Consider the following 24,688-nt stretch of genomic DNA (forward strand, 5'->3'; position numbering starts at 1 on the left):
CAATAGAATGTTAGTATTTGCATAATAAATTTTACTTTAAGATTTCAATCTCAATTTACTTTTTTTATATTCTCATCAAAATATTTTTCAATTGTATTAGATATGATAACAAATAAATTTGAGAAATAATTTTCAGAATTAATGGCATTTATTTTTCATTTTAATATATCTTTTGCAGATTAATTATGGCAAGAGAAAAGAAGGTTTATAGTCAAGAAAAAGTAGGCAAAGAAAAGATGACAGAGAAGCAAAAAGAGAGAAATACAAAAAAAAAAAAGAAAAATGGATGAGAATTTTGATAAAGAGAAAAAGATAGAGGAAGGAAAAAAGAGAACATGTAAGAAAATAGAGAAAAAGAAAAATATCATAAATTTACGAAAAATTACAAACGCAAATGAGAAATTGGTTTTTGATGATGAAAATAAATTTGAAAGAGCAGAGGGATATAAGGGAAATGATGGATGCAAACTAATAGATATAAGATGTTATGTCACCCGTTTTGCAAACTGGCATAAGTTTAATGTGGTCGAAAGCATGATGGAGGAGCAGCATAGGTTGTTGGCAAAAACCCCATTCTACCATTTTTTTTGATATTCCTGACATAGGATCCAATAGGGGTGGATTAGATGATATTTTAGAGTTGTGGAATGAGAAAGAAGGTGCCTTTTTAATAAACAAAAAAAGGGTGCCATTTGTTGGGGAGGATGTCGGACTCATATTGGGTTTGCCATGTAAAGGCTATGAAATAGAACTGTCTGAAAAAGCCAATATTGAGGAGTTTGAGATCTATACAAAATACTTCTCCACTCATTTTTGTCCAACAAGGAAGAATATTGAAAAAGACTTATGGAGTTAAAGTCAAACGAAAGGTATGTGGTAGATTTCGTCAAACTTGAAATATTATGTATCTTTTGCATCCTTTTCCCTCAAGCAAATTGGGAAGTACCCAAAATTTTGTTTTTTGTATATTGATGATTTTGATGATCTATGGTTGTATGCTTGGGGTATGGCGGTACATAATTATTTAGTAAGTGAAATTCAGCATGCTGCAAAGAAGGTACAATTAAGAGAGAAGAAGAAATACAAGAAAGTTGGCTATCTTCATGGGTGCACTTTCGTATTACTGATAAATTTTATTTTAGAAAATAATATTTTTAATTTTATTTATAATTACAATTATATACTAAAAATTGGTATAACATGCAGGTATGGCTATTTGAGCATACGTCATGTGGACAAAGGCATAGTTATCGCAGTATGCCTCGTTATTTGAACTGGGAACTTCGGGGCCATTATGAAAAAAAAGAAGTTCTACTAAAAGAATTATCTAAAGTACCTTCAAGTCAGCTAATGCTATACGTATGCATTTGATATTTGATTTAAATATTATAATGCCCTAAACGTTTATTGTAATTTTTTGAAATTGTCAGATTATCATTACTCCCTTGGTACCAATGGATGATGAGAAGTGGATTTTAAATGCAAGTTCCCACTCTGAGATGAAATCATTGAAAAGGCCAAGCCAGAAGCAAGATATTCATAAAAGCACTAATGATGAAGATCAAGAAAATATGACTACAATGCAAGCTAAGAAATTACAGAAGGATGATACCGAAAGAGTGCTCCAACTTGAAGAAGGAAACAAGAGATTAATTCAAGAGAAAGACCTCCTGGTTGAGCTTACAGATAACCAGAAGGCTACAATTGAAAAACTAGAAGCACATGTAAAGAAACTGGCACTGGAAATCGAAGTGATAAAGAAAAAAACAAAAGAAGAGAGAAACTATGAAGTAGAAAAGGGTGAGAATGAGCATCAACATATGGTTTTGGATGATTCAACATATGCATGTCTTACTGGGAATATTATTCCTTATAGTTTGAGAGGTCAAGATATAAAACCCTCTAAAGCTTTATCATCTCCTTTTGTAAATACGCTTGAAGCAATTTCAGGAAGTACAGAAGAAAGGAAAGTGGTACAAAACATCTCTTCATATGTACACGAAGAGGCAATGGTGAGCACAGAGCAGTCCAAGGAGTTCCTCTCAGTAGTGCATGTATCATCGGTTGAAGAGAAAGCACGATGATCGACGGTAACTAATCATTTATATAAGTCAACAACTTCAAGCTTATATTGAATAAATATTGCTAAACATTATACTACTTTTTTGCAGAAATTTCTAGAGCGTAATCGAAATTATAGTGGTAGAGAATATATTTCGGAGAATGAAAAGGCATTAATTGATACTTGGTTAGAGAAAGAAATTGATAGGTATATTTTTTTCATTTCATACACAATCAATATATTTGCAAGTTATATATTTAGTTGCGACAGCATGAGATTGGGAACTACTAATCAATTTTAATTTTTCATCAGTTCGGTGCTTGAGTGGTATGATGAGCACTCTTCCATTTCAAGATTTTGTATACATCAACTTTTATTTCAACGAGAATTATCAGATGATGTAAGTTTTAATAGTATAATATTTTGATATGTACTCTCTCATAATATAGTATGTCCCAATATATTAATTGCTTGGTTTTTATGGTGAAAGGTTATTTTAGTCATGCTACGTATTTGGAAACAAACACGTCAATGTGATCCTTTGTGGCTCTTTATACCACCACTCACAGAAGCAAGGGTGTTATCATACTATATTTTTCTATGTATGTTTTTAATCTTTTTTATATGTTCAGTTTTATATTTCTATAAAATGCAGAAATTAATTGACTGCAAAATTCCTACACCGGATGAATTGAAGAAATTCCTATGGTTTCTTACAAAGGAGGCAGTTACTCAAGCCAAGTTTTTGTTTGTGCCTCTACATTCTGAAAATCATTGGCACCTTCTTGTTGTTGACTTTGAAGAAAAAAAATTTAGAGAGTACAATTCGGTACGGTGAGGCCAAAGTCACAGGATGCTTGCCAATCGAAGTGTTAGTATTAAAACTATAAAATAAATTTAGGTTTTAACTTACATTTATACTAACAATTATTATTTTCATGTTCAAGTATAATTTTTGGAAAAAATATCTATCGGGGTTACTTGGCAAGTCGGAGATAAAAAAGTGACGATTAGAATGTATATCGAATTGTCCATTACAAGCACCAAGGTAATGCTTAGCATAATTAGTACTCTTATTATATTTGATAATATGTGTTTCATTGCTTAGTCGTTAATTATCATATTATTGCAGTTCCTATGATTGCGGAATTTTTGTTCTCAAATATATAAAACGAATATTGGATAGAGCATCACTCTCGATTGAAAAGGTTTCTACCTTCTTCTTAAATTTATTTATCTTTATATTATATTGTTCTAATACTTAGATGTATTTTTTTTCTAGTGAGAGATCGAACAAAGCCGTGCAAAATTTGTGGTTCAGATATTGCAACATCCAAATTCATTGACTACAAAGAAAAAGTTGGTTGATTGATGCACAAGAATTATCATTATAGTTGTGATTGTCCAGCGTCGTCTATTTTATAAGATGTAAAGTTTTGACAGTTTAGATGTGAACATTGATCTATATATATAATGGTTAACACTCTTCTTAGGTTTTTACTGAATTTGTTATCTATTTCAAGGAATGTAAAAGTTTTGCATATCTTTTGAAGTAATACATTATATGGCCAGTTTGAAAAATATGACATTCACTATACGGCTAGTTGATACACATTTGGTAATATATTCATCCAACATCGCAATATCTATCTTTTAGTAAATTGATACATAGTAAATAGCTAAGTGATACACACTCATCAGCTTAATGATACATACTTTAAGCTTTACTAATACATGCTAAGCATCGATCCAATACATACCTTTAGGTATATCGATACATACTTTACAGATCATGGTGTTCAGCAGTGCACATTGCATGGACAAATGATACACACTAGGAAGATGACCATCCAAGTTTCAATACATACCTTTAAGTATATCGATACACAGTTTCGACAACTTGGTGTTCACCAGTACACACCACATGGCTAAGTGATACACACTCATCAGCTTCTTGATACATACTTTAAGCTTTACTAATAAATACTAAGCATCGATCCAATACATACCTTTAGAAATATCGATACAAACTTTCCAAATCATGGGATTCAGCAGTGCACACTACATAACCAAATAATACACACTAGGAAAATGGTCATCCAAGTTTCAATACATACCTTTAATTATATCGATATACAGTTTGGACAACTTGGTGTTCACCAGTATACACCATATGACTAACTGATAGACGCTCATTGGCTTCTTGATACACATTTTAAGCTTTACTAATACAGACTTTAAGCTTTACTAATAAATACTAAGCATCAATCCAATACATACTTTTAGGTATATCGATATATACTTTCCAGATCATGGTGTTCAGTAGTGCATACTGTATGGCCAAATGATACACACTAGAAAAATAGCCATCTAAGTTTAAATACATACTGTTAAGTATATCGATACACAGTTTCGACAACTTGGTGTTCACCAGTATACACCACATGGCTAAGTGATACACACTCATCAGCTTCTTGATACACACTTTAAGCTTTACTAATAAATACTAAGCATCGATCCAATACATACCTTTAGAAATATCGATACAAACTTTCCAAATCATGGTATTCAGCAGTGCACACTACATAACCAAATAATACACACTAGAAAAATGGTCATCCAAGTTTCAATACATACCTTTAATTATATCGATTTACAGTTTTGACAACTTGGTGTTTACCAGTACACACCACATGGCTAAGTGATACACATGCATCGGCTTCTTGATACACACTTTAAGTTTTACTAATATATACTAAGCATCGATCCAATACATATCTTTAGGTATATCGATACATACTTTTCATATCATAGTGTTCAGCAGTACATACTGCATAGCCAAATGATACATACTTAGCAGAATGACCATCCAAGTTTCAATACAGTCCTTTAAGTATATCGATACATAGTTCCGACAACTTGGTGTTCACCAATACACACCACATGGCTAAGTGATACACACTCATTGGCTTCTTGCTACACATTTTAAGCAATTGCAATACACATTAGCAGCTAAGCATCGATCCAATACATACCTTTAGGTATATCGATACATACTTTTCAGATCATGGTGTTCAGAAGTACACACTGTATCGCCAAATGATACACATCTAGCAGAATGCCCATCCAAGTTTCAATGCATACCTTTAAGTATATCAATATATAGTTTCGACAACTTGGTGTTCACTAGTACACACCACATGGCTAAGTGATACACACTCATCAGCTTCTTGATACACACTTTAAGCTATTGCAATATACATTAGCAGCTAAGCATCGATCCAATACATATCTTTAGGTATATCGATACATCCTTTTCAGATTATGGTATTCAACAGCACATACTGCATGGTCAAATGATACATACCTAGCAGAATGACCATCCAAGTTTCAATGTATACCTTTAAGTATATTGATGCATAGTTCCGACAACTTGGTGTGCGCTAGTACGCAACACATGGCTAAGTGATACACACTCATCGGCTTCTTGATACACACTTTAAGCTATTGCAATACACATTAGCAGCTAAGCATCGATCAAATACATACCTTTAGATACATCGATACATACTTTACAGATCGTGGTGTTCAGTAGTACACACTGCATTACCAAATGATACACACTTAGCAGAATGGTCATCCAAGTTTCAATATATACATTTAAGTATATCGATACATAGTTCTGACAACTTGGTGTTCACTAGTATACACCACATGACTAAGTGATACACACTCATCGCTCCTTGATACACACTTTAAGCTATTGCAATACACATTAGCAACTAAGCATCGATCCAATACATACCTTTAGGTATATCGATACATACTTTTCAGATCATGGTGTTCAGGAGTACACACTGCATGGCCAAATGATACACATCTAGCAGAATGACCATTCAAGTTTCAATATATACCTTTAAGTATATCAGTACATAGTTCCGACAACTTGGTGTTCACCAGTACACACCACATGGCTAAGTGATACACACTCATCGGCTTCTTGATACATACTTTAAGCTATTGCAATGCAAATTAACAGTTAAGTATCGATCCAATACATACTTTTAGGTATATCGATACATACTTTCTAGACCATGGTGTTCAACAGTACACACTAAATGACCAAATGATACATACTTAGCAGAACGGTCATCCAAATTTCAATGTATACCTTTAAGTATATCTATACATAGTTCCGACAACTTGGTATTCACCAGTACAAACCACATGGCTAAGTAATACACACCAATCGGCTTCTTGATTCACACTTTAAGTTATTGCAATATACATTGGCAACAACCTAATACATACCTTTAAGTATATTGATACATAGTTTTCAAAATATGATATTTAAAACATGGTATTCGCCAATACATACTATATGATTTTTTGATACATTATCTATAGTCAGAATATGTCAACTCTCCAAATTTTCAATCATTGAATGGTACATTCATCTTACATTAATGCATACAAAAGTGCCAAAAATGGAGAGATGTTTACACCTAAAAGTTTCTAATGAACAAAAAAGGGTACGCATAATTCAAGCAGCATTCTCTTTCCAATCAATTACCTGTAATGCAATAAAAACTTGGTGAGCTCCAGTAGATATGTTCACTAGATCTTTTAAAACTTTAAAATGAAATATGAATAGTAATGTTAAGTAAAGACTTATAGTTAAATACCCATACTTTTTCTCAAAGTTTAGCTTGCAGGGCACCAACTGTTGTTGACTTGGAACCATGTAATACTGCAAAATATAAATACATCTATTATCATGATATATATTAATGAGAGATATCAACTAATACTAAAAATGTTATTAACTTGTACCATATGCGGGTTGAGATGATAAGGCACCGAAGAATTTGGATATGGATATGGGCATGTTCAAGGAGTCCAATTAACTATATGATTTATATTTCCTTGCATTATTGAATCTCGAACATTGATGGAGCATTCATGATAAGGTGTTATGTGGTCTTGTGAAAGAATAGATGATTCTTGAGAAGGAACAACATCATCAGATCCTCCTAGCACATATATGTTAATAAGGAATTGTCACACAACAAGTTATAATATTCAATTGACATATTAAGTATTATAATTCATAGATTATCAATTAGCATTACTTACTTGTATCTCCTTTCGATATAGCTTCTCTATTCTTTTTCCTTCTTTTCTCAAGTGCACTCTTCATCCTTTTAATGGTTGGACCTTTCTTAATAGGTGGGGGCTTGATTGTTATACGATTGCTAGGTATCTCCATATTATATATTTCTGATACAACATTCTTTTCTTTTCCATTGTCAACATTATTTATATTCATTTGATGTAGCATCCCTTTGACCTCCGTAGTCAATTTATCAAGTCCATTTTCTACGATATTTAAAATATCACTTGAAATAGCACCTTTGATTGCAACAGCGATTGCCTTTTGGCATACTCTGTTATAATAAGAAGCCAATGTTTTCTTGCCATCTGAATAGACCCCTCATTGATGACTGTTTGAGAATGCTCCATCTTTTGCATGCTTAGTCCATCGTTTTGGTATATATTTAGATGGCAAATGAAGAATATTATTATGATGAAGAACCTTCAGTGCATGCAAACATAAAATGCCCATACTCTCAAATTTTAAATAGTTACATTTAACTGAGATATCAAGTGAATTAAATTCAACAAAATCAGGGTAACAACCATCTGATGGAGTAATCTTATAAGCATATTTGCCACCCTCACATCCTGTACATTCACAAAGACATGCAAGTTGGCTCTTGAACTCCTCTTCGAAATCACTATAAACATGTCTTGTATATTTTTCAGCTGCTTCAACTAACATAGGCAGTCCGCAAACATAAACAACTGGTTTTGTTTGTCTTGATTAAAAATCTTCATACAATTCCTTCTCTTGAAATAGACCTACTGCTTTCTGATACCTTTCTACAAACATTGAAAGAGATAATTTTTTGCAAAAGAAGCTTTTGAAGTGACCACTCATACTCTGACTTCGTTGTGTCGTTGTTATATCAGCACAAAAGGACTCTCGACGATATACTGAAGCCTATTTCTCACGTAATTCATGCAATTAATTCATCCATCGATTTTCCTCGAGTTTATATTTTTTTAATTAAGCTTTTTCCATTGTGATTGAAAATACTCCACAGTGCGGCATTCATATATGCAAGCTTTGAACTCGACTTAAAATCCAAGATGACTAGAATACATATGAGAAAGTTTTTTTGCAGCATTTTGAAATATATGCCATAAACATAGACGGTGGCATGTATTGGGTAGGGCTATTTTGATCACCCTAGACATGGCGGCACATTGATCTATGAAGACTGTTTTAGGTTGTTTCCCTGACATGGCAGCTAAAAACGTTCTAAACAACCAAACAAATGAATCAATTGTTTCATCAAATAATAAAGCTGCCCCAAACACAATCGTTTGCTTATGATGATTAATACCAAGAAGTGCAGCAAAGGGCATTTCATATTTATTTGTCTTAAAAGTAGTATCAAATGAAACCACATCCCTAAAACATCCATAGTCCATAATTGATCTCCCAACTGCCTAAAAGAAATTAGCCAATTGCCCTATTTCATTGACCTGTATCGCATAATAAAATGAAGGATCTTCTGACCGCCGACTCTTCAAATAATCCAAGAGAATTTGTGCATCTCCAATGTTAAGTAGTCTCGTTTTCTTTGTACGCAAATAGTTAGAGTAATCAACTCTTGTAAAGCCGACATGTTCAACACCTTGGGATCCTTCGACAAAAAAATTGTAAGCTTGTGAAGGCTTCACTCCAGCTTTTTCCATCTGATCAATAACCATCATATGAACAGGAAATAGTTTGCGATGCGACCTTAACATATATGCCTTGTCAGGACTTGTTAGAGGATGATTATGATCAATGATAATTTTACTCACTACCCATAAATTTTTACGATCAATTTTGAATTTAACACAAGCCATGCAATTAGTTCTCTCGATCGCTCATGGTTTCTTAGATATATATGTAGGATGAGAACCACGAGTACGTTCTTTATTGCACAAAAATGTTCTACTCTGTATGCTTCCATCCTTTCTAATCCTACGGTGACCCTTGCGAACACTAAAACCAACTCTCTTCATATATGAGTTATAAAATTCATATGCTTCTTCTTCTAAAGTAAACAACATACCAACTTTTGGGTTTGAATATGAAACAACAACTATCTTTTGCAATGAACTTTCATCTTGAATAGATATCTAACAACATCAAATAATACAAAAAAAATAATATGTCATGTTCTTCAAGATAAAAAATAACTATGGTAATGCATTCAAAAGTAGTACATCAATAATTATAGTAAACTTAACTGATATTATATCTATATCAGAAAAATTATGCATGCAGTTATTCTTATTATATTATTTTAACTAGGTATAAGTATGTATTATTTGAATATGTTGTATATACTAGCATAAGTATAACGTAATATGTGGATATCAGCATATATTAAGTAATATAATTTAGCATTGCAAATAAGAGATGAAACATAGAAATTAATTTTAACTAATATCATAGCTTTTGGTGAGGAGAGCTCGGTATCCCGAATGGGACTTGTACTAGAACTTAAAATCTCATCTCTTGAGTACTCTTCCAACTTTTTCCTAACATAATTTATGAAAAGAAGAGAAGAAAAAAATTAACAAAATGATAAAAAAAATTTTTTACTTTTTTCTAACATAAATTTTTTTATACATATCATTCCTCAGATTCCATGAACTTTTAGATACAAAAATTTTAAAAAAGAGAGAAATTTCGAGGAGAAAGAAACTCGATGGGAGAAGGATGGGTTGGAGAGATGGTTTGATGAAAAATTAGATAGAAGGGAAAGCATGAGGAAGAAGAAAGAGGATATGAATAATCTCTCTTCTTGATACGGCGATACGAGAAAGAAAGAGGATACGGTGGTATAATTATTTTTCTCAACGTTACTTTGTTAGAAATAAAATTTTATTTTTATTAAAATTTTTTATATATTTTTTTGAAATTCGTATAAAATATCAACGTGATCGAAATAGGAGTACGTACCATACTATCTACCTATGATTTTTGTTCCTTAAGAGCAGCTGGCGGTCGTTCCCAACGGAGGACCCTCAACATCGTTTTATCCCCTCACGCCTTTGGCGGCGTATTCGGAAGCCCGCCGATCTCGCCCGCGGCACCACCGCAAAAAAATCGCACTCTCTGGGGCTTCTTCGAGCAAACCTGGATTAGGGTTTTTCTTTTGGCGAGATCGAGAGAAATAAGAAAATGGAAGCGGCGGGCGAGGAGGAGCAAGACGGCATCTCTGTCCATTCCCCGGGCCACGCTCCCCCCTCCTCAGCCTCTTCGTTACCTATGGTTCGAGATCCCCCTCGGACTCTTTCCGAATCAACTTTCTTTGTTTAACCTGTATATATATTTTTTAATTTTTTATGGTTTTTTTTCTCTTAATTAGGAGCAATCGCAGGTGGAACTGGAATTGAGGGTGCTGGAAGCTCTGGAAATCTACCCTCCTTCTAAACTGCAAGGTATTTTTTTTCTCTCTTTATCTTTATTTTAACTGATTTGATTACTAGTTTCTTCTTCACTTGACGCTGTGAGCTGATAAGTCTCTTCTATGTCTCAAAAGTTCTTGCATGTCTGTTTGTGGTTGAAATTATTTATGCCCGTGACGTGGAAATGAAAGGAGCAGCTAGTTGGTGGCAATAAAAATGATTTTATCTCTCGTGTTCTCTTTCGTAGGGGCCTCTGCTCACTCCCTCAGATATAATGCGGACAAAAAAAGGATACATGGAAATGCTTAGCTTTGATGAAAGATTTGGTCTTGGTTATACTTGATGTTAAAGGGTACATCTAGTTGAAACATACGCTGGGATAATGCTATTTGGTTCTAGATTCTTAGTTCATGATTAGGAAGATATTAGAGTGGCTGCCATGTAACCATGATCTATGCAGTAAGCTATGAAATTATCCATACTTTTTTTATATGAATGAAGATTTATGTCGTATTATTACTTTTGCGTCAACTTACCCAAGGTCTTAGTGACATTGACGCTATTACATGTTCCAGACAATATTCTAGAAACAAAAGAGTTGAACAATCATTTAGTTTTTCCAGTTTCTTGGTTCGCTATGCATGGAGAGTCTATCAACTCTGATATGTGATATTTTAATATGATGACAATGCAAAAGTTCAATAAATTCCAATCACCAAACCATATTTTGTGCGTCAGTGACCCGCATTAGGTATGGTCGATGTGCCTGGTGGTGGGTTCATCACAGTGTAGGCTGAATTATGATCGGAGTGGAGAATTGTGAGGGAACACTATTCTTTTTTAGACTTTTAAATACATTCTCTCTGTATATGCAGCTATCAATATCTTAGCTGTCACGTTTGCTTTCACATGTTCATTCAAGTATGTTGTGGATTGGCTGAAAGCTGGCTCAATTTATGCCCTGTCCATCCAAAGTGAAAGTAGGCCAAAATTGGTTGATTAAACTTTGACCTGGATGTTCAGTCCGACTTTAGACATATTTTAATTGCTGTATAAGAAATATCAACAATATCTGTAGGACTGGTTCAAGAGCATGCTCAGTGTAGAGGTGGAATTCAGAAAATTTTATACTTGAGTGTCATACAAATCATTTAATTTTCCATGAAAGAATGGATGGACATAACGTCCACTTATAATAGTCAAGATCCATGTCCTTGAAGTTAACACCCAACTTGATGGACTTGATGTCTCCATCTTTTATGTATATTAACCTCTGGGTGAAAAAAGGGTAAGTTTTGGGCCAAAATCTCTAAAACAAATTGTAATCAAGCTTAGCATACCATGATTTAAAAGTGAGAAACGTTATTCTGGGGATAATTGTTTATGATCTTTTGATTTCATCCTTTCTAGTTATGAATATGGTTGCCCATCTAAAATTCTCATGTTGTACGACCATTTCTATACAGGTATTCATCGCCATTTTGTTCTCTATGGGCTGATGGAGTATTTGCACAGGAGGTTTGTGGCCTTTTGATTTATGTATTTGAAATATACCTCATTACTATGCATGATTAATACAGAAGATTCACTATATGTAAATTATGCTTATAATTCTATAGCTTGTAATTGCAGCTTTGACAGACACTTCTCAGCGGACGAGGTTTTGCAGTTGCTAGACCGCTTCTTCAATTTAGAAATGCTGGTAAAGTGAAGATTCTTCTTAATATCTATGGTTCTATTGCTATAATGTTTGCCTTTATTCTCACAATTAGATGTAGCTAGAAAGTACAATGTATCCCTATCAACAATTTTCACTGGCAACTTAAAGGATAAAGGAAATGCAAGGGAATGTTTAACAGCAGGTAGAAGACGAATTAATTCCATGGTATTAGAGATAATGGCTGCATGTACTGAAGTTGTATAATGCATATTTGTGTGTTCTTTATTTTTTTGGGGGGGTGGGGGGGGTGGGGGCGGTGGGGCGGGTGGGTTTGGTGGTGGGGGGGCTGCATGTAAGTATTAATGAGGTCTAAGGGTTTGGTGGTGGGGGGACTGCATGTAAGTATTAATGAGGTCTAAGCAGAATTCATGTCATATACTACCTCATTTTTAATCATTTTATATACACAGGGTTCATGCACTTAATGTTGGTGAGCATCTGCAATGCTTGGTTCATGCAGGGCATGTTTATCTTGCTTTATTGTATTTCAAGTCAATCCATTGTCATGTGGTCTTCTGTGACAAAAAGGATACACCTCATACTTGGTTTGAGACGAAACGCTGATGATTGCTAATGGCTAAGATGGTTAGAAGCATGGCTGGGTTAAACTTTTTTATCCTAATTTTATGCAAAAACATGTTTTTGTATTATACATGACTATAGGTGAAACTATTCATTGCTACTTGGATGTGGAGCACCTTTTAATTGAAGAGATGCCAATCCCTCTAACCAGTAAAACAATCAAACTACAATGCTAAGGACTCATGATTTCGTTTTGTGAAGTTATGAAGTCATTTATAATGCATAGAAAGGAAGCAGAAGTGAATTATTGGCAAATAAAGAACTTGGTAGAAGTGGCTACAAAAAATTCTCATCTTTTACCTTCACTCAATTGCAATAATAAATTTTATCACCTTACTTGAGTTTTTAGTAATTGAAGATTTATGAGGTTGCAACTGAATGTCAACTGGTTTTTGGTTCATCTCATCAAGGAAAGTCAAGAACTAATTATTTATATTGAGAAGCGTCGTATTAAAGGCCCAATACATATTTTAAGTTGATACTCCAAAGAGAGAAGTAATTAATTTCTGAAGGTATACAAGAGAATGTCTAAGATCCTTTCAATCACCAAAAGACGTTGCAATATAGTTTCTAGATGTTAAACAATACCCAAATGTATCAAGGTATGAAATGTTTTTGGCACCTTTAAAATGGACTAGCAAATTTCTGAAAGAAATGGAATTACATTGTTTGTTGTTTCTTTTGGAGCTGGAGGTGAATGAGAAGGTTGATGAGCATACAGACTTCGACAACTCCTAACAAAACAGAGAACGTAGAGATGGTAGCGAGTTGTAGAATGTTGTGCATTGTTAAATTCTAGTTCTAAAGTATAATCAATGGAGAGGGTTGCAAAGGTTAGTGGTTTTGAGTGAGTAAATGAGGGTGCAGATGAGGGAGGAATCTACTTGCATGATTGATATGATTGATGAACAAACTATACAAAATTAGCCTCTATCATTGTGGACTGGATGTAGCATATTTGTTCCACCAGTATGTCGTAACACCGATTGATGCTTCAAATGCATAGCACGCACAACCATGTCATTTGAACATTTCAATGTCACGGTATGTCTTGTACATTATAGTATGAATGGATATTTTAGTCTTTGACGAGCTTAAGTAGGCTTCTATTGTGAAGTATCATTCTGAAGCCTACTAAAATGCATGTAACTAGGTTAATTGTTACGGCCATGGCCTGATGATGAATATTTTCTGATGGACGTTCTGATACACTGAATGACCTTTGGTGGGAAGAGAAACTTCTATGCTGAAGAAGGATTAAGTAAATGCCTCATTTACATCAAATGCAGGAATTATACCAATGCCATGAAACTTTCATTGGAAGAAAGCTGTAAAAAGTATTAGTGGAAGAAAGCTGTAAAAAGTATGAGTGCGGTTGTTAAATGTCTTATTAACTCTGGGAATAAGATGCAAAATTAGGTGAAATATTAAACCTTTGTTGTGTTAAAATTTTCGAAAGTTTGACTTGGAGGTAGAGGGGCTTTATATCACTCTGAAACATGTTAAAAAGGGTAGTCATATGCACATATGCAGTAGGTGTGGCAGATTATATCTGTATTCACATCTTAGAGAGAAGAATCAATATGAAGATTCCCTTATACCAAGCTTTTATATAAGTGATCCTTCTGTTGTGTCTTGGTTAACTCTAATGTATCAATTAGTTACAAAAGGGGTTGTTGTGCAACCGCTTTGTGATTTAGTAACACAACAGAAGGCACCGCAGGCGGAAATTGTACCATGGACAGCTCCTTGTAGTTGATTTACGTTTGTTGTTGGATCTGAAAGGCCAAAGACATTATTAATGCTTTTGAAGAAGTTATTGTCTTGAACTGTACAGGCTTTAACTAAGGCGCTTTTATGTCTACACGGTGGTCCTTACCTTGTAGAGCCTCATCCATCAAAGGAAGACAGATAAAAAATACTTCATCATTAGATTCGTAATTGTTGGTTTCTAAAAGTGCTCGTTGCTCTTCTATCATCAGTGGAAATGTGATGATTGCACACATTTAATGATTTGGTAACCTCTAGATAATCATGCAAATTACACCAACAAGTGCATTCTGTGTTGAGACTGGGTTGTTTTGATCATGGTTGCATGGTTTTGCTCGTGCATTCTCTGTGGGGTGGATTTTTTTACTTCCTCTCATAACGATTTGTATTTAAACAGACAATCATAAAACCTGATTTAACACGTTTATAGGAAACAAGGAGAACCTGTTTTAGAAAACTCATTTTTTAGGTTTAATGGCCTGTCAGTTTTTCCAAAACAGGTTCTATGAAAAGCAACCAAATAGAGTTTTTCAGAGAATTCATTCATGTTAAGTGTTATCTAAACTTATTTAATTATTACTGCTAGTATAGTTAATACTAATTTGAGGGGGGATTCTTTTAGGTATGTGCATTTTCTTACTGCATAAAGCTGATCGGCACAACACTACTGATTTCTACATGAGCCTTTTAAGGTGCTACTTTTTAGTGTATCACATCTTAATCTCTTTATGCAGGGGTCACCCTAGCACCTGTTCCAGTTTGATTCTAGATTTTGTTTCCCTGTTTATCAACGGGAAGAAAATCAGGACCTCAGTTTCTGTTACACATGGCAATCTTATGTCATTTTTCTCTTTCACCTGTGTTGGTCTGACTGATAATCTCCTGACTTATTTATCTTTTAAAGTGGACACTTGCAATGCATCTTGCTATCAATTTATATATTTTTCTAGTGAAATTTATTCATCTAGTAGTCTTTTATCGAGACATCTCACGTAAGCATTCACTTTTATATGTAGTGTTATTTATTTATTTATTCATCTGTCTCATGATACATGACCACCACATGAAACTCCGAGAATACCTTTGACTTCATCCATCTGGTATGCTGTTGGGGAAGTGTTCTTGTTTCCTCATTCACTTTTTTTTGTGACTTTTGAAGCAAAGTCAAGAAGTTATGAAGCTGATGCTTCTCCAGCGCATCTGTTGGCTATTGATTTTAGCCAAAGCCTCAATAATATACAACCTTAAAATGCAACTTGTTTTTCTTTCCTTTTTCAAGTATAAATTTTTAGACCTTGCCATGCCTGAGCTTTCTTTTAACTATAAAATTCTCCTTTTCAGTTAAGTGTTCGAAGTTTCTACATAAAACATGTGAATTCAAAGTTGAGTTTTATTTGATGTCACCTGGTGTAATGTTATAAATTGCTGAAATCTTGGTCTTGCATTTGTAATTGTTTTGCATCAAATGTTGGATGGCTTTTACATTCTGCTTTTAAATGCAATTTGCTGTCTGGATGATAGAGCATAAATAACAGCAGCTAAACATGTTTCCTTGTAAATCCAGAAACCAGATGACGAAGAGACAGACACTTTAAATCAGGAGGAAGATTTTTCCTTGCCACAGAATTTTTTTGTCAAGGACGAGCAGTAACATGCATTAGTAGAGGTAATTTTTTTTTCAGATTACCATATGACATGGCAGAGAATGACCAGTCGAGTTCCAAGTATCTTTGTTGAAGTTTAGATTCATGTTGACATCATTCTATCATATGTCTAAAATGTTTTTTGAATCAGAAGAGGTGAGATCCACTAACAACATTCGACTTTTGGCAGCAACTCATCTGCACAAAGGTCAATACCAGAAGCCACATTTCCCCGTCTCAGACGTTTCAGCCCTTATGTGCATATGCATAGGTTCACTTTTCCATGTTTTTTGGAACTGAATAGATGGCAAAGGCCTTGCCAGCTCCATATATGTTAAGCGGAGGTTCCTTTGGACGTCCTTTGTAAATTCTATTTGGCTCTGAAAAGTTGATGTTATCTTGGTGATTACTAGCCATGGGATGCCTCACCTGTCTCAACAACTATTCAGTTGCATTTGGTTGAATTCAAGAGCTAAACCAGTTAAATGCTTGCGGCTGACTTTGAGATTACTCAAATGGTGTTCTAACCTCAAGATATTACGACTAATAGTCTCCTTATTGTAAATCTTTTTTCCATATATTTTGTTTCAGGTTCCCAGGGAAATATGTTTGTGGGGAAGTGAAGAAAACCTCCACAAGGTTTCAGCTGGAGGATCCCAAATTCTGGTTTGTTGGTGGCCCTAGAAATGCTCATCCTACAGATCTTTATGCTTTCAGGATAGTATGGCAGGTCTCAGGTTCCCAGCCTCCCAGCCTAATCCTCATCTCCAAAACCTCGTTAGGGTGTGATATGAGAGGGGCGAGGAGCCAATGTTATATGAGAACCTGGCCAAACGGCAGTGGCTGCACAAGCGCTTGTGTGCCATGTAACCAAGTACAAGAGGCAACCACCTCTTCATTGCTTCTAGTCTCTAGGGATTTGGAATACTTTAAATCAGAAAATAGGCGTGCCCTAGTTACCATCATCGAATCCATCTACTGCCTATCGCCGTGCTATTCAATTTTCTTTCAACAAAGGACGGAAAGCATTAGCGCTCACAACCCTATGGATGCCCTAGAACAAGAGGAGCAACCGTTTCTTTCAGAGAGCAGGGATATCTTGGTTACCATCTCAGCCATGGTCAAGGCGTTCTGCTTCTGGACCAGACCAGAGAACTCAACAACATTTGAGGACAGTTTCACCAGTCAGATCTCTTTATCATCTAAATCTCATCTCCTGTTGGTTGTTTATTTTATGCATTTTTTTCCTTCTCTTAACTACTGCACTTCTGTATACTTGATTTCATTTGCTTCATGAAAACTGTGGATGGACATTGCCCTCCAGTAGCTCAAGATAAAAAATGAAAAAAAGCTGCACAGCCCGTACGTTTGCTTCACTATGCCAATAGCTGACACCAATCTTTCTACTCAACCAAGCATTCTCATGAATCAAAATTGGTGATTAGCTATACCAACCAATCATTTCCACAGCTGATTGCAAATGCAATGAACCTGGGTTTACTATTTTTTAAGAAAGCCAACATATTCTAAAGCAATATCTGAAGAAGATTTGCCAACCTTGATGTTGGAACATTAAATTTCTCACAACCTTTGAGCCTTTCTTCTGTTTTTCCTTTTTCAGCAACATGACCAACTTGACCGAGAAAACTGCAATAAGAAGAGGCCTGTCATCTCCAACCATAACCCTGCAAGACTCCATATATGATCCACTAAAGTATCAATAATTCTCAAGGTAAATTACAACTCTCCTGATTCTGTATGAAGGCTCAACATGAAGACTCGAGTGCAATTATGCAAACTATATTTATGTATTACTAATTAGGAGATTATCGCCACCTTGTCCAGCCACTGGGTAACTAGGCAAGCCCACACTTCACTATTTTGTTCGAGCAATTGGCTCAATTTAAAGCAAGCCTTCTCAACCCCATTTTCGCTCGTCAGATTTAAACCCCACTCACCCATTGTCATTGTCCTTAGCTCATCACTGCAGGATTGAGCCTCAAAGAAATTTTCCCAGGATAAATATCTGGAAATAAACTATTGTTGCCTAAGCCAGATGTTGCTACCTTTCAGATATTTAATATAGAAAATAACATTAACAAACAAACCTTGCATGTTAGAATTAACAGATAGTGTAAAGAGCAATTTAGAAAATTGTGCAGTCATGTGAAAAGATAAATGTAGAGTTTGATTCCATAGACAGTTCAGAAACATTGAAGAAAATTGATAAGCAAAAAGAAAACAGAAATAGCAACATCGCCATCACTAGTCCACCACCAGTTGTATCTGTTTAACCTAATACAGACCACTATTAGATGCTTTTCATCATAAGAAAGAAGAATGAAGAAGGAAGAAGGTTAAAAGATCAGGAAGACAGACCACCGGCCAAGCTTTCTCCTATCATTATGTAGAACAGAAAACCCCTTTAAAGGAAGAGATCCATAGTTTGATATATAATGGAGCAACTCCCGTTCAACCAAAAAAAAAAAAAAAAACTTCTGAAGACTGGTATCACATGGCTGTCACGTATAAGACAGTCCCAATTTTGCAGAACATGAGCATCACCACTAGTTCTTGGACCGAAAAACAAAAGTTACATTATCGTTAATACGGACAAAACTCAAAACTTCATAATAGACGGTTTCATGGAAAAAGACCAGAATTCTGGTGACTACCATACCTCAGACTCAGCAGCTGCTTTAGCATCCTCGCCCTTGAAACCATCATCACCTGCAATGCATGTCAGATTTGAGACCAATTGAATTGGCTTTTTCTAATCAAAATACCTCTCTCTCTCTCTCTCTCTCTCTCTAAACTAGGAGGGCTGGAAGCCTGGTCTAAATTAAAGGGCAGGATTATACCCAAGTCACTGGTATCAATATGCAGTGACTTTACCAACTGAACCAGTTGGCAGCCCCACTGAACAAAGGTGATAATAATTGAGCATCCCTCTGGCAAGCATCAACATAACTTCATATTTGCCTCCCATAGAAATAACCAGCCAATATTTGGGGGCACATACATACACACAAACAACCCACTCATGCTAGCAAAATTCATAATTATCATACCAAATACAAAAAGGATGCCAAGTATATTAAACTTCTTGCAAATTTGGATTGCACAGAACAAGGAAAAATAACTCTGGGACTTTGTTTTAGTTTCCAGTGTTACTACGCCTTTTATTTTAGTTGGACCGGAATACATGCACATGTAAGATGGTAAAATGTTATACGTCAAATCAACCGACAATATTTATAGTATGATACCTCCATCATCAGGTAAATCAGAAGTCCAGAGGGTAAGATTGTCCCTCAACAACTGCATAATTAATGTGCTATCCTTGTAGGACTCTTCACTTAAAGTGTCCAGTTCTGCAATTGCCTCATCAAAGGCTTGTTTTGCCAAATGACATGCCCTGAAAAATTGTCCAAAAATTATTCTAGGAAACTAAGGGAGGAAGGTAACAACTCAAACGAAATATTAGAAAGACTTAGTTATACCTTTCAGGGGAATTCATAATTTCATAATAGAAAACTGAGAAGTTCAGTGCGAGACCAAGACGAATTGGGTGGGTCGGTGGCAGATCAGTGTTGGCTGTGTTAGTGGCAGCCTAAAGAAATGCAAACAATGTAAGAAAAAATACTGGTATTAAATAAAGAGCAAATGCTGGACATACTTGATAGCCCTTCAAAGACTGTTCGGCTGCTTCTTTCCTCTCTTGATCGGTCTTAAACTCTGCAAGATAGCGGTAGTAATCACCCTTCCTGCATTGTACATAATCAGAGAGATTGATAAGTATCATTTCAGATTTGGGCATCAAGGAATGAAAAAGGGTGAGCCTAGTTGATATCTTCACAAGTGGGAACCAATAATCTAAACTTCCATCCTTGGCAAGATGGCGATAATGATGCATGTAATCCAAGGTTCTGCTCACTAAATAGAACCATCGATGAAGATTCAAACAAATTGCAGTATAAAATTGTTATGTATCAATATCATTCAAACACAAGATCATGTAAGCGAGAATTGTGACTAGTAATTCACTTTGTGATCAGCCATAGGCACATTTCACCACGTTCTAATAAGTCTATTTTCCAGTGTTACTACCACACTTTAAAGCAATGAGCAAAACAAAAAAGAAAAAAAAAGAAAGCAGCCTCAATTAATTGATGGTGAAATTTACTTCTATAGATTATTGAAGCACTTCCTCATTATGAATTTGGATTGCCATGACTGATAAAACACATTTAAATGTCTTCTGCACCATTTCGATGATACATGCCGGTAACCAAATCTTTACCATGATTCCATGAATAAAAATTATAAAAAAATGCTATATGGAATCTGGAAGTAAAGACTATTTAACAAGCTATTATCTAAGATGATAGGTTAGCTCAGCAGTATCAAGTAACTTCCAAACATTTCTTATCAATATAAACTTAAAAGGAACTATAGAATAAGAAATACAATCAAGCGGAAATATGACTTACATTTTGTAATAGAAAACAGTAGACTCCCCAGAGCCAGAAGATGGGATCAGGTGCTCATCTATGATAGCCAAGATATCATTGCATATCTGAGTGAGTTCTTCTTCCACCTTTTGACAATAACCTTTAATTACCTTAACATTTTGTTCATTCCCTTTTGACTCTTCTTTCTGCTCAATAGATGACATGATGCGCCATGATGCTCGGCGAGCCCCAATAACATTTTTATAACCCACTGAGAGGAGGTTTCTCTCCTCAACTGTCAGCTCCAAATCAAGCCTGGCAACTTTCTTCATACTTTCAACCATTTCTGGATCAAGAGAGTAGCAACCATAAGACTGTTATTGCCATAACAGGTGCGCAGGTTTTTCTTGCAGTGTTTAGAAGCCATCCACACTATGAATAGCAAAGAAAGCTACGCAAGAAGTCTAGATAAATTTATATTTCACTATTTTTGATGAAAAGAGACAGAATACCCATCTAATAGAATTACCCAGGTCTAAATACTTGGATAATATCACCTCCCAAGTTTTGAACCTGGAATTTCCTCCAAATGGAAGAGGGGATGACAAGTACTGTTGCAACATGTATGAGATGCTGAACCAAACTCAAAATAGCACATTATGTGAAAACTAAAACATATAACACGTCCATTCATAGCATTGCACACCATATGGCCATCTACATGTCGATATAAATCCATGAAATAAATTTAATTTAGTATTACATCTGTACTCAGATGGCATGCTCCTCCATAAAGAAAATTATTAATTAACATAACAATAATGGGCCATCATAACTTTTGAATTTTCTCCTTCAGATTTTATCCCTGTTTATACTTGCAGATAACTAATATCTCGGATTTTGTCATTTTCCTACAAGAAGACAAAATTTTCCAACTACCATGAACCTTCATCTAAGCATAGGATCTCGAAGCATCTATATCAATCATAAATGATACTTCCACTCCCAATACCCTTTTGAGCTTTACAGAGACAATACAAGCACTGATCTTATGATCGTCTTCTGAATTTCCAAAAACAATCATGAACAAACCAATACGCCTTCAGGAAGATCCAGGAATTGCAAAATAACAGATCAAGACATGAAATTTCTATAATTTATCTCATGAACAAAGAAATTTATCCGAGATAAGATAACAACAACCCCGACAATAAATAATCCAAATAGGCGGCAAACATACAAGAACAGATCTAGCTGAAAAATCAAGCAAACAAGTAACAAAATTGATCTAACAAACGATATAACCGCATAACTCCGACAAAACCAACATTTCCCCAGAAAAAACGACAAAAACGTTAAGAAAAGCGCAGGGAAATGCAACAAGGAACAGATCCATGGCCTATTGGATTCAAAATATAAAATATGAATCAATGAAAAATAAACTATAGTAAATGAAATCTAGGTCAAAAAAAAAAACACAGAAAAAAAAATTCAAGGCGAGGCAAGAGGAAACACGGATCAAGAGACTCACCATCGTAGCGCTCGGCCTGCTCCGCGAGCTTGGCCATGTAGACATGGCTCTCCCTCTCCTTCTCCGTCGACATTGGCGATTATCCTTCGAACCCTAAGAAAACGCTTCTCTTTGAAATTGAACAAGAAAGATCCAAGGAGGGCGAGAGGAAGAATTTAAAGGAGCGAAGGGTGCGGTTAAAGCTCGAGCACTCTGTGGGTGGGAGGGGCCGGATCCAGCCATCCGTTACTCCAGTTTGAACGACCGCCGCGCGAATCGTGATGACAGAAACCGGTCGAGGGCTTCCTTTGGTCCATCTGGGCCGTCCGTTTATCCCCCGCCCCCGTGATTAGGGCTGACCAATGCGGGTTTCTTTCTAATTTAAGAAATTAAAGATTAAAGATTAAAGACTTCCTGGCCCACCTCCACCCCCCAATGTTTTGGAAACTGAGCCGGTCAATGAACCGTAAACATTCCACTTGGGCTTGTTTTTGTTTTTTTTGTTTTTTTTTGTTTTTTTATTTTGTTTTTTTTTTTTACCTCCTCCTCCTCTTCTTTTCTTTTCTTTCTTTTTTTTTTTTTTATTACAACTGCTACTCATACATTTCTAACATAAGTGCAGCTAGCAGAATCAAGAAAAAAAAAACATAAAATTGGAGAAACAGCTCTTCATTATGTTGGGCTTGTTTCACTTTCATTTAAAAAACATCAAAGGCTCGAAAGCTATTTTACAAGTTAGATTGGGCATGCATGGTCTAAATCTATTATGTTGCATAGAGTCCAAGTTTCATGTATAGATAAGAAATATTTTATCAACTTATTTATCTTTATATTTTAAAATTAAAAAATTATCAACTACGATCATGCCTAAAAAAAGATCAGCTTCTTTATTGAGTTTATGGTTACAATAAGCTTTGAGGCTGGCCTAGTTTGTTAACCATTGGATGTTGTCTTGGCCTGCGAAGGATGTTCTAAAGTTTGTTTTGGGCAAACCTTGGTCTAACCGAGGCTTCGCTTCACATTTATAACATCGACATGCTTTATAATGAGCCAGGAGGACTAAAACAATGCATTTAAACTAACTGCCAGGATGGACTTGGTAAGTACAAAATACCGGACATTATCATTATTTGTTTTTTAATTATGTGCTTTGTTTCTGTGGGGTAGACCGTATGCTAAGGCTGCTGGCCATTGGAAATTCCAATAATGAGTAAGTTTGCAAATCAGTCGCCGGGGGTTGACCCGTAACTCGATCCAATCCGACCAGCTTAGATTCGCCCCGATCTATTTTGAAGGACTCATGGGTCCGGATCGGGTCCTATTAGACCTATTCCATTTACGGAGTCAGGTCTGGACTTATTGAATTTAGATCCAACCTAACTTATTTGAAATTTCGGTAATTTTGGTTTTCAATCCTATAACCCGATCCGACTCGATCCGAATCTATAAAATTATTTGAGCTCGCGGGCTACGACCTGCGGAGGTGTAAATACAAGTTTGGAAGCCATAGATAGGTTACCCAAATCGGACCTAACCCGAACTCGAATTTTTTGGGTGTCTAGGTTATACAAGGACTTGTCCCGACCTGAATGACTCGTTGGGTCAAAAATTATAGCGGTGGACCCGACCCGACCCAACCTGACTCAATATTCTATTGGGTCGGGTCTGGGTCTAAAATTAGAATCCCAATAAAAATTCGGATTGGATCAGAGTTACTCATGATCCGACCCGACCCATTTGTACTCCTAATTATGAGGGTGTGTAATACTTGCTAAAAACTTTCACCTAAGGAACATTAAGAGGAAAAAAAAACTTCAAGACCCAATCTTGATATTAATTTTTTATAAAAATGCCACGTGTCATGATGTGATTGGTGCTTTGCAGCGACACCTCACTTCGTATCACACTAATCCTGCGAATCAGAGCTAACTCTCATGTACCCTATGTCTTCTTTTCTTTTCCCCCTTGAATGCCTTGGTAAGGCATTTATTTTACTACTGATCTAGGTTGTGTCACCACTTGCTTGCACACACATTACCTTCTTTTAAAGCTACGTTGATTAAAATGCGGGGTTTGGCCGAGGCCCCCCCCGGGTCGTGCATCCGTGAACCAAGGCATTTCAAACGGACTTAAGGGCTTCAAATAGGCCGGTGGGAACTTCAACACCTAAAACATCACGATGTTTAGGTGGTGGGCCCATGTTCTGCTGCCGCTGGGCCTGCTCGCATTTAGTGTTGGGCCCCGCCACCCGCATGAGATGCGCACCGTTTGATCCCTCCTCTCACGGCATCAACATCATGACGCACGTGAGTCGCGGCGTGTCCGGCGCTTGGGCGACTGCATGGGCACTCAGTGGTAAAATAAGCTGGAAATTAAAAATAGAAGGAAACTAAACCCTTCGACCGTTTCGTG

General features: G+C 35.8%; 2 protein-coding genes across 6 annotated transcripts; one reads left to right on the plus strand and one right to left on the minus strand.

The window, feature by feature from the left end:
- Positions 1-10,170: 10,170 nt before the first annotated feature.
- LOC103720066 lies at positions 10,171-16,877 on the plus strand. Of its 3 annotated transcripts, none has more exons than XM_008809600.4 (6): positions 10,171-10,460; positions 10,558-10,630; positions 12,064-12,115; positions 12,230-12,299; positions 16,234-16,335; positions 16,464-16,877. In XM_008809600.4, exons 1-5 carry the CDS (start codon positions 10,371-10,373, stop codon positions 16,318-16,320), a joined length of 372 nt encoding a protein of 123 aa, XP_008807822.1. In that variant the 5' UTR covers positions 10,171-10,370; the 3' UTR covers positions 16,321-16,335; positions 16,464-16,877. The 3 variants fall into 3 exon arrangements, with proteins under 3 accessions (XP_008807822.1, XP_026665402.1, XP_008807821.1); XM_026809601.2 differs by having other exon boundaries at positions 16,467-16,877; XM_008809599.4 differs by having other exon boundaries at positions 10,174-10,460; positions 16,503-16,822.
- Positions 16,878-18,478: 1,601 nt separating this feature from the next.
- On the minus strand, positions 18,479-22,527 carry LOC103720068 (14-3-3-like protein GF14 iota). Of its 3 annotated transcripts, none has more exons than XM_008809602.3 (7): positions 22,298-22,527; positions 20,806-21,112; positions 19,992-20,079; positions 19,816-19,925; positions 19,582-19,730; positions 18,993-19,042; positions 18,479-18,879 (listed from the first exon to the last, which is right to left on the minus strand). In XM_008809602.3, exons 1-7 carry the CDS (start codon positions 22,368-22,370, stop codon positions 18,874-18,876), a joined length of 783 nt encoding a protein of 260 aa, XP_008807824.1. In that variant the 5' UTR covers positions 22,371-22,527; the 3' UTR covers positions 18,479-18,873. The 3 variants fall into 3 exon arrangements, with proteins under 3 accessions (XP_008807824.1, XP_026665401.1, XP_008807823.1); XM_026809600.2 differs by having other exon boundaries at positions 18,479-18,891; XM_008809601.3 differs by having other exon boundaries at positions 18,479-18,885; positions 22,298-22,526.
- Positions 22,528-24,688: the final 2,161 nt, after the last annotated feature.

The sequence above is a fragment of the Phoenix dactylifera genome, chromosome 4 (assembly GCF_009389715.1).
Source record: "Phoenix dactylifera cultivar Barhee BC4 chromosome 4, palm_55x_up_171113_PBpolish2nd_filt_p, whole genome shotgun sequence".
NCBI classification, from domain to species: domain Eukaryota; kingdom Viridiplantae; phylum Streptophyta; class Magnoliopsida; order Arecales; family Arecaceae; genus Phoenix; species Phoenix dactylifera.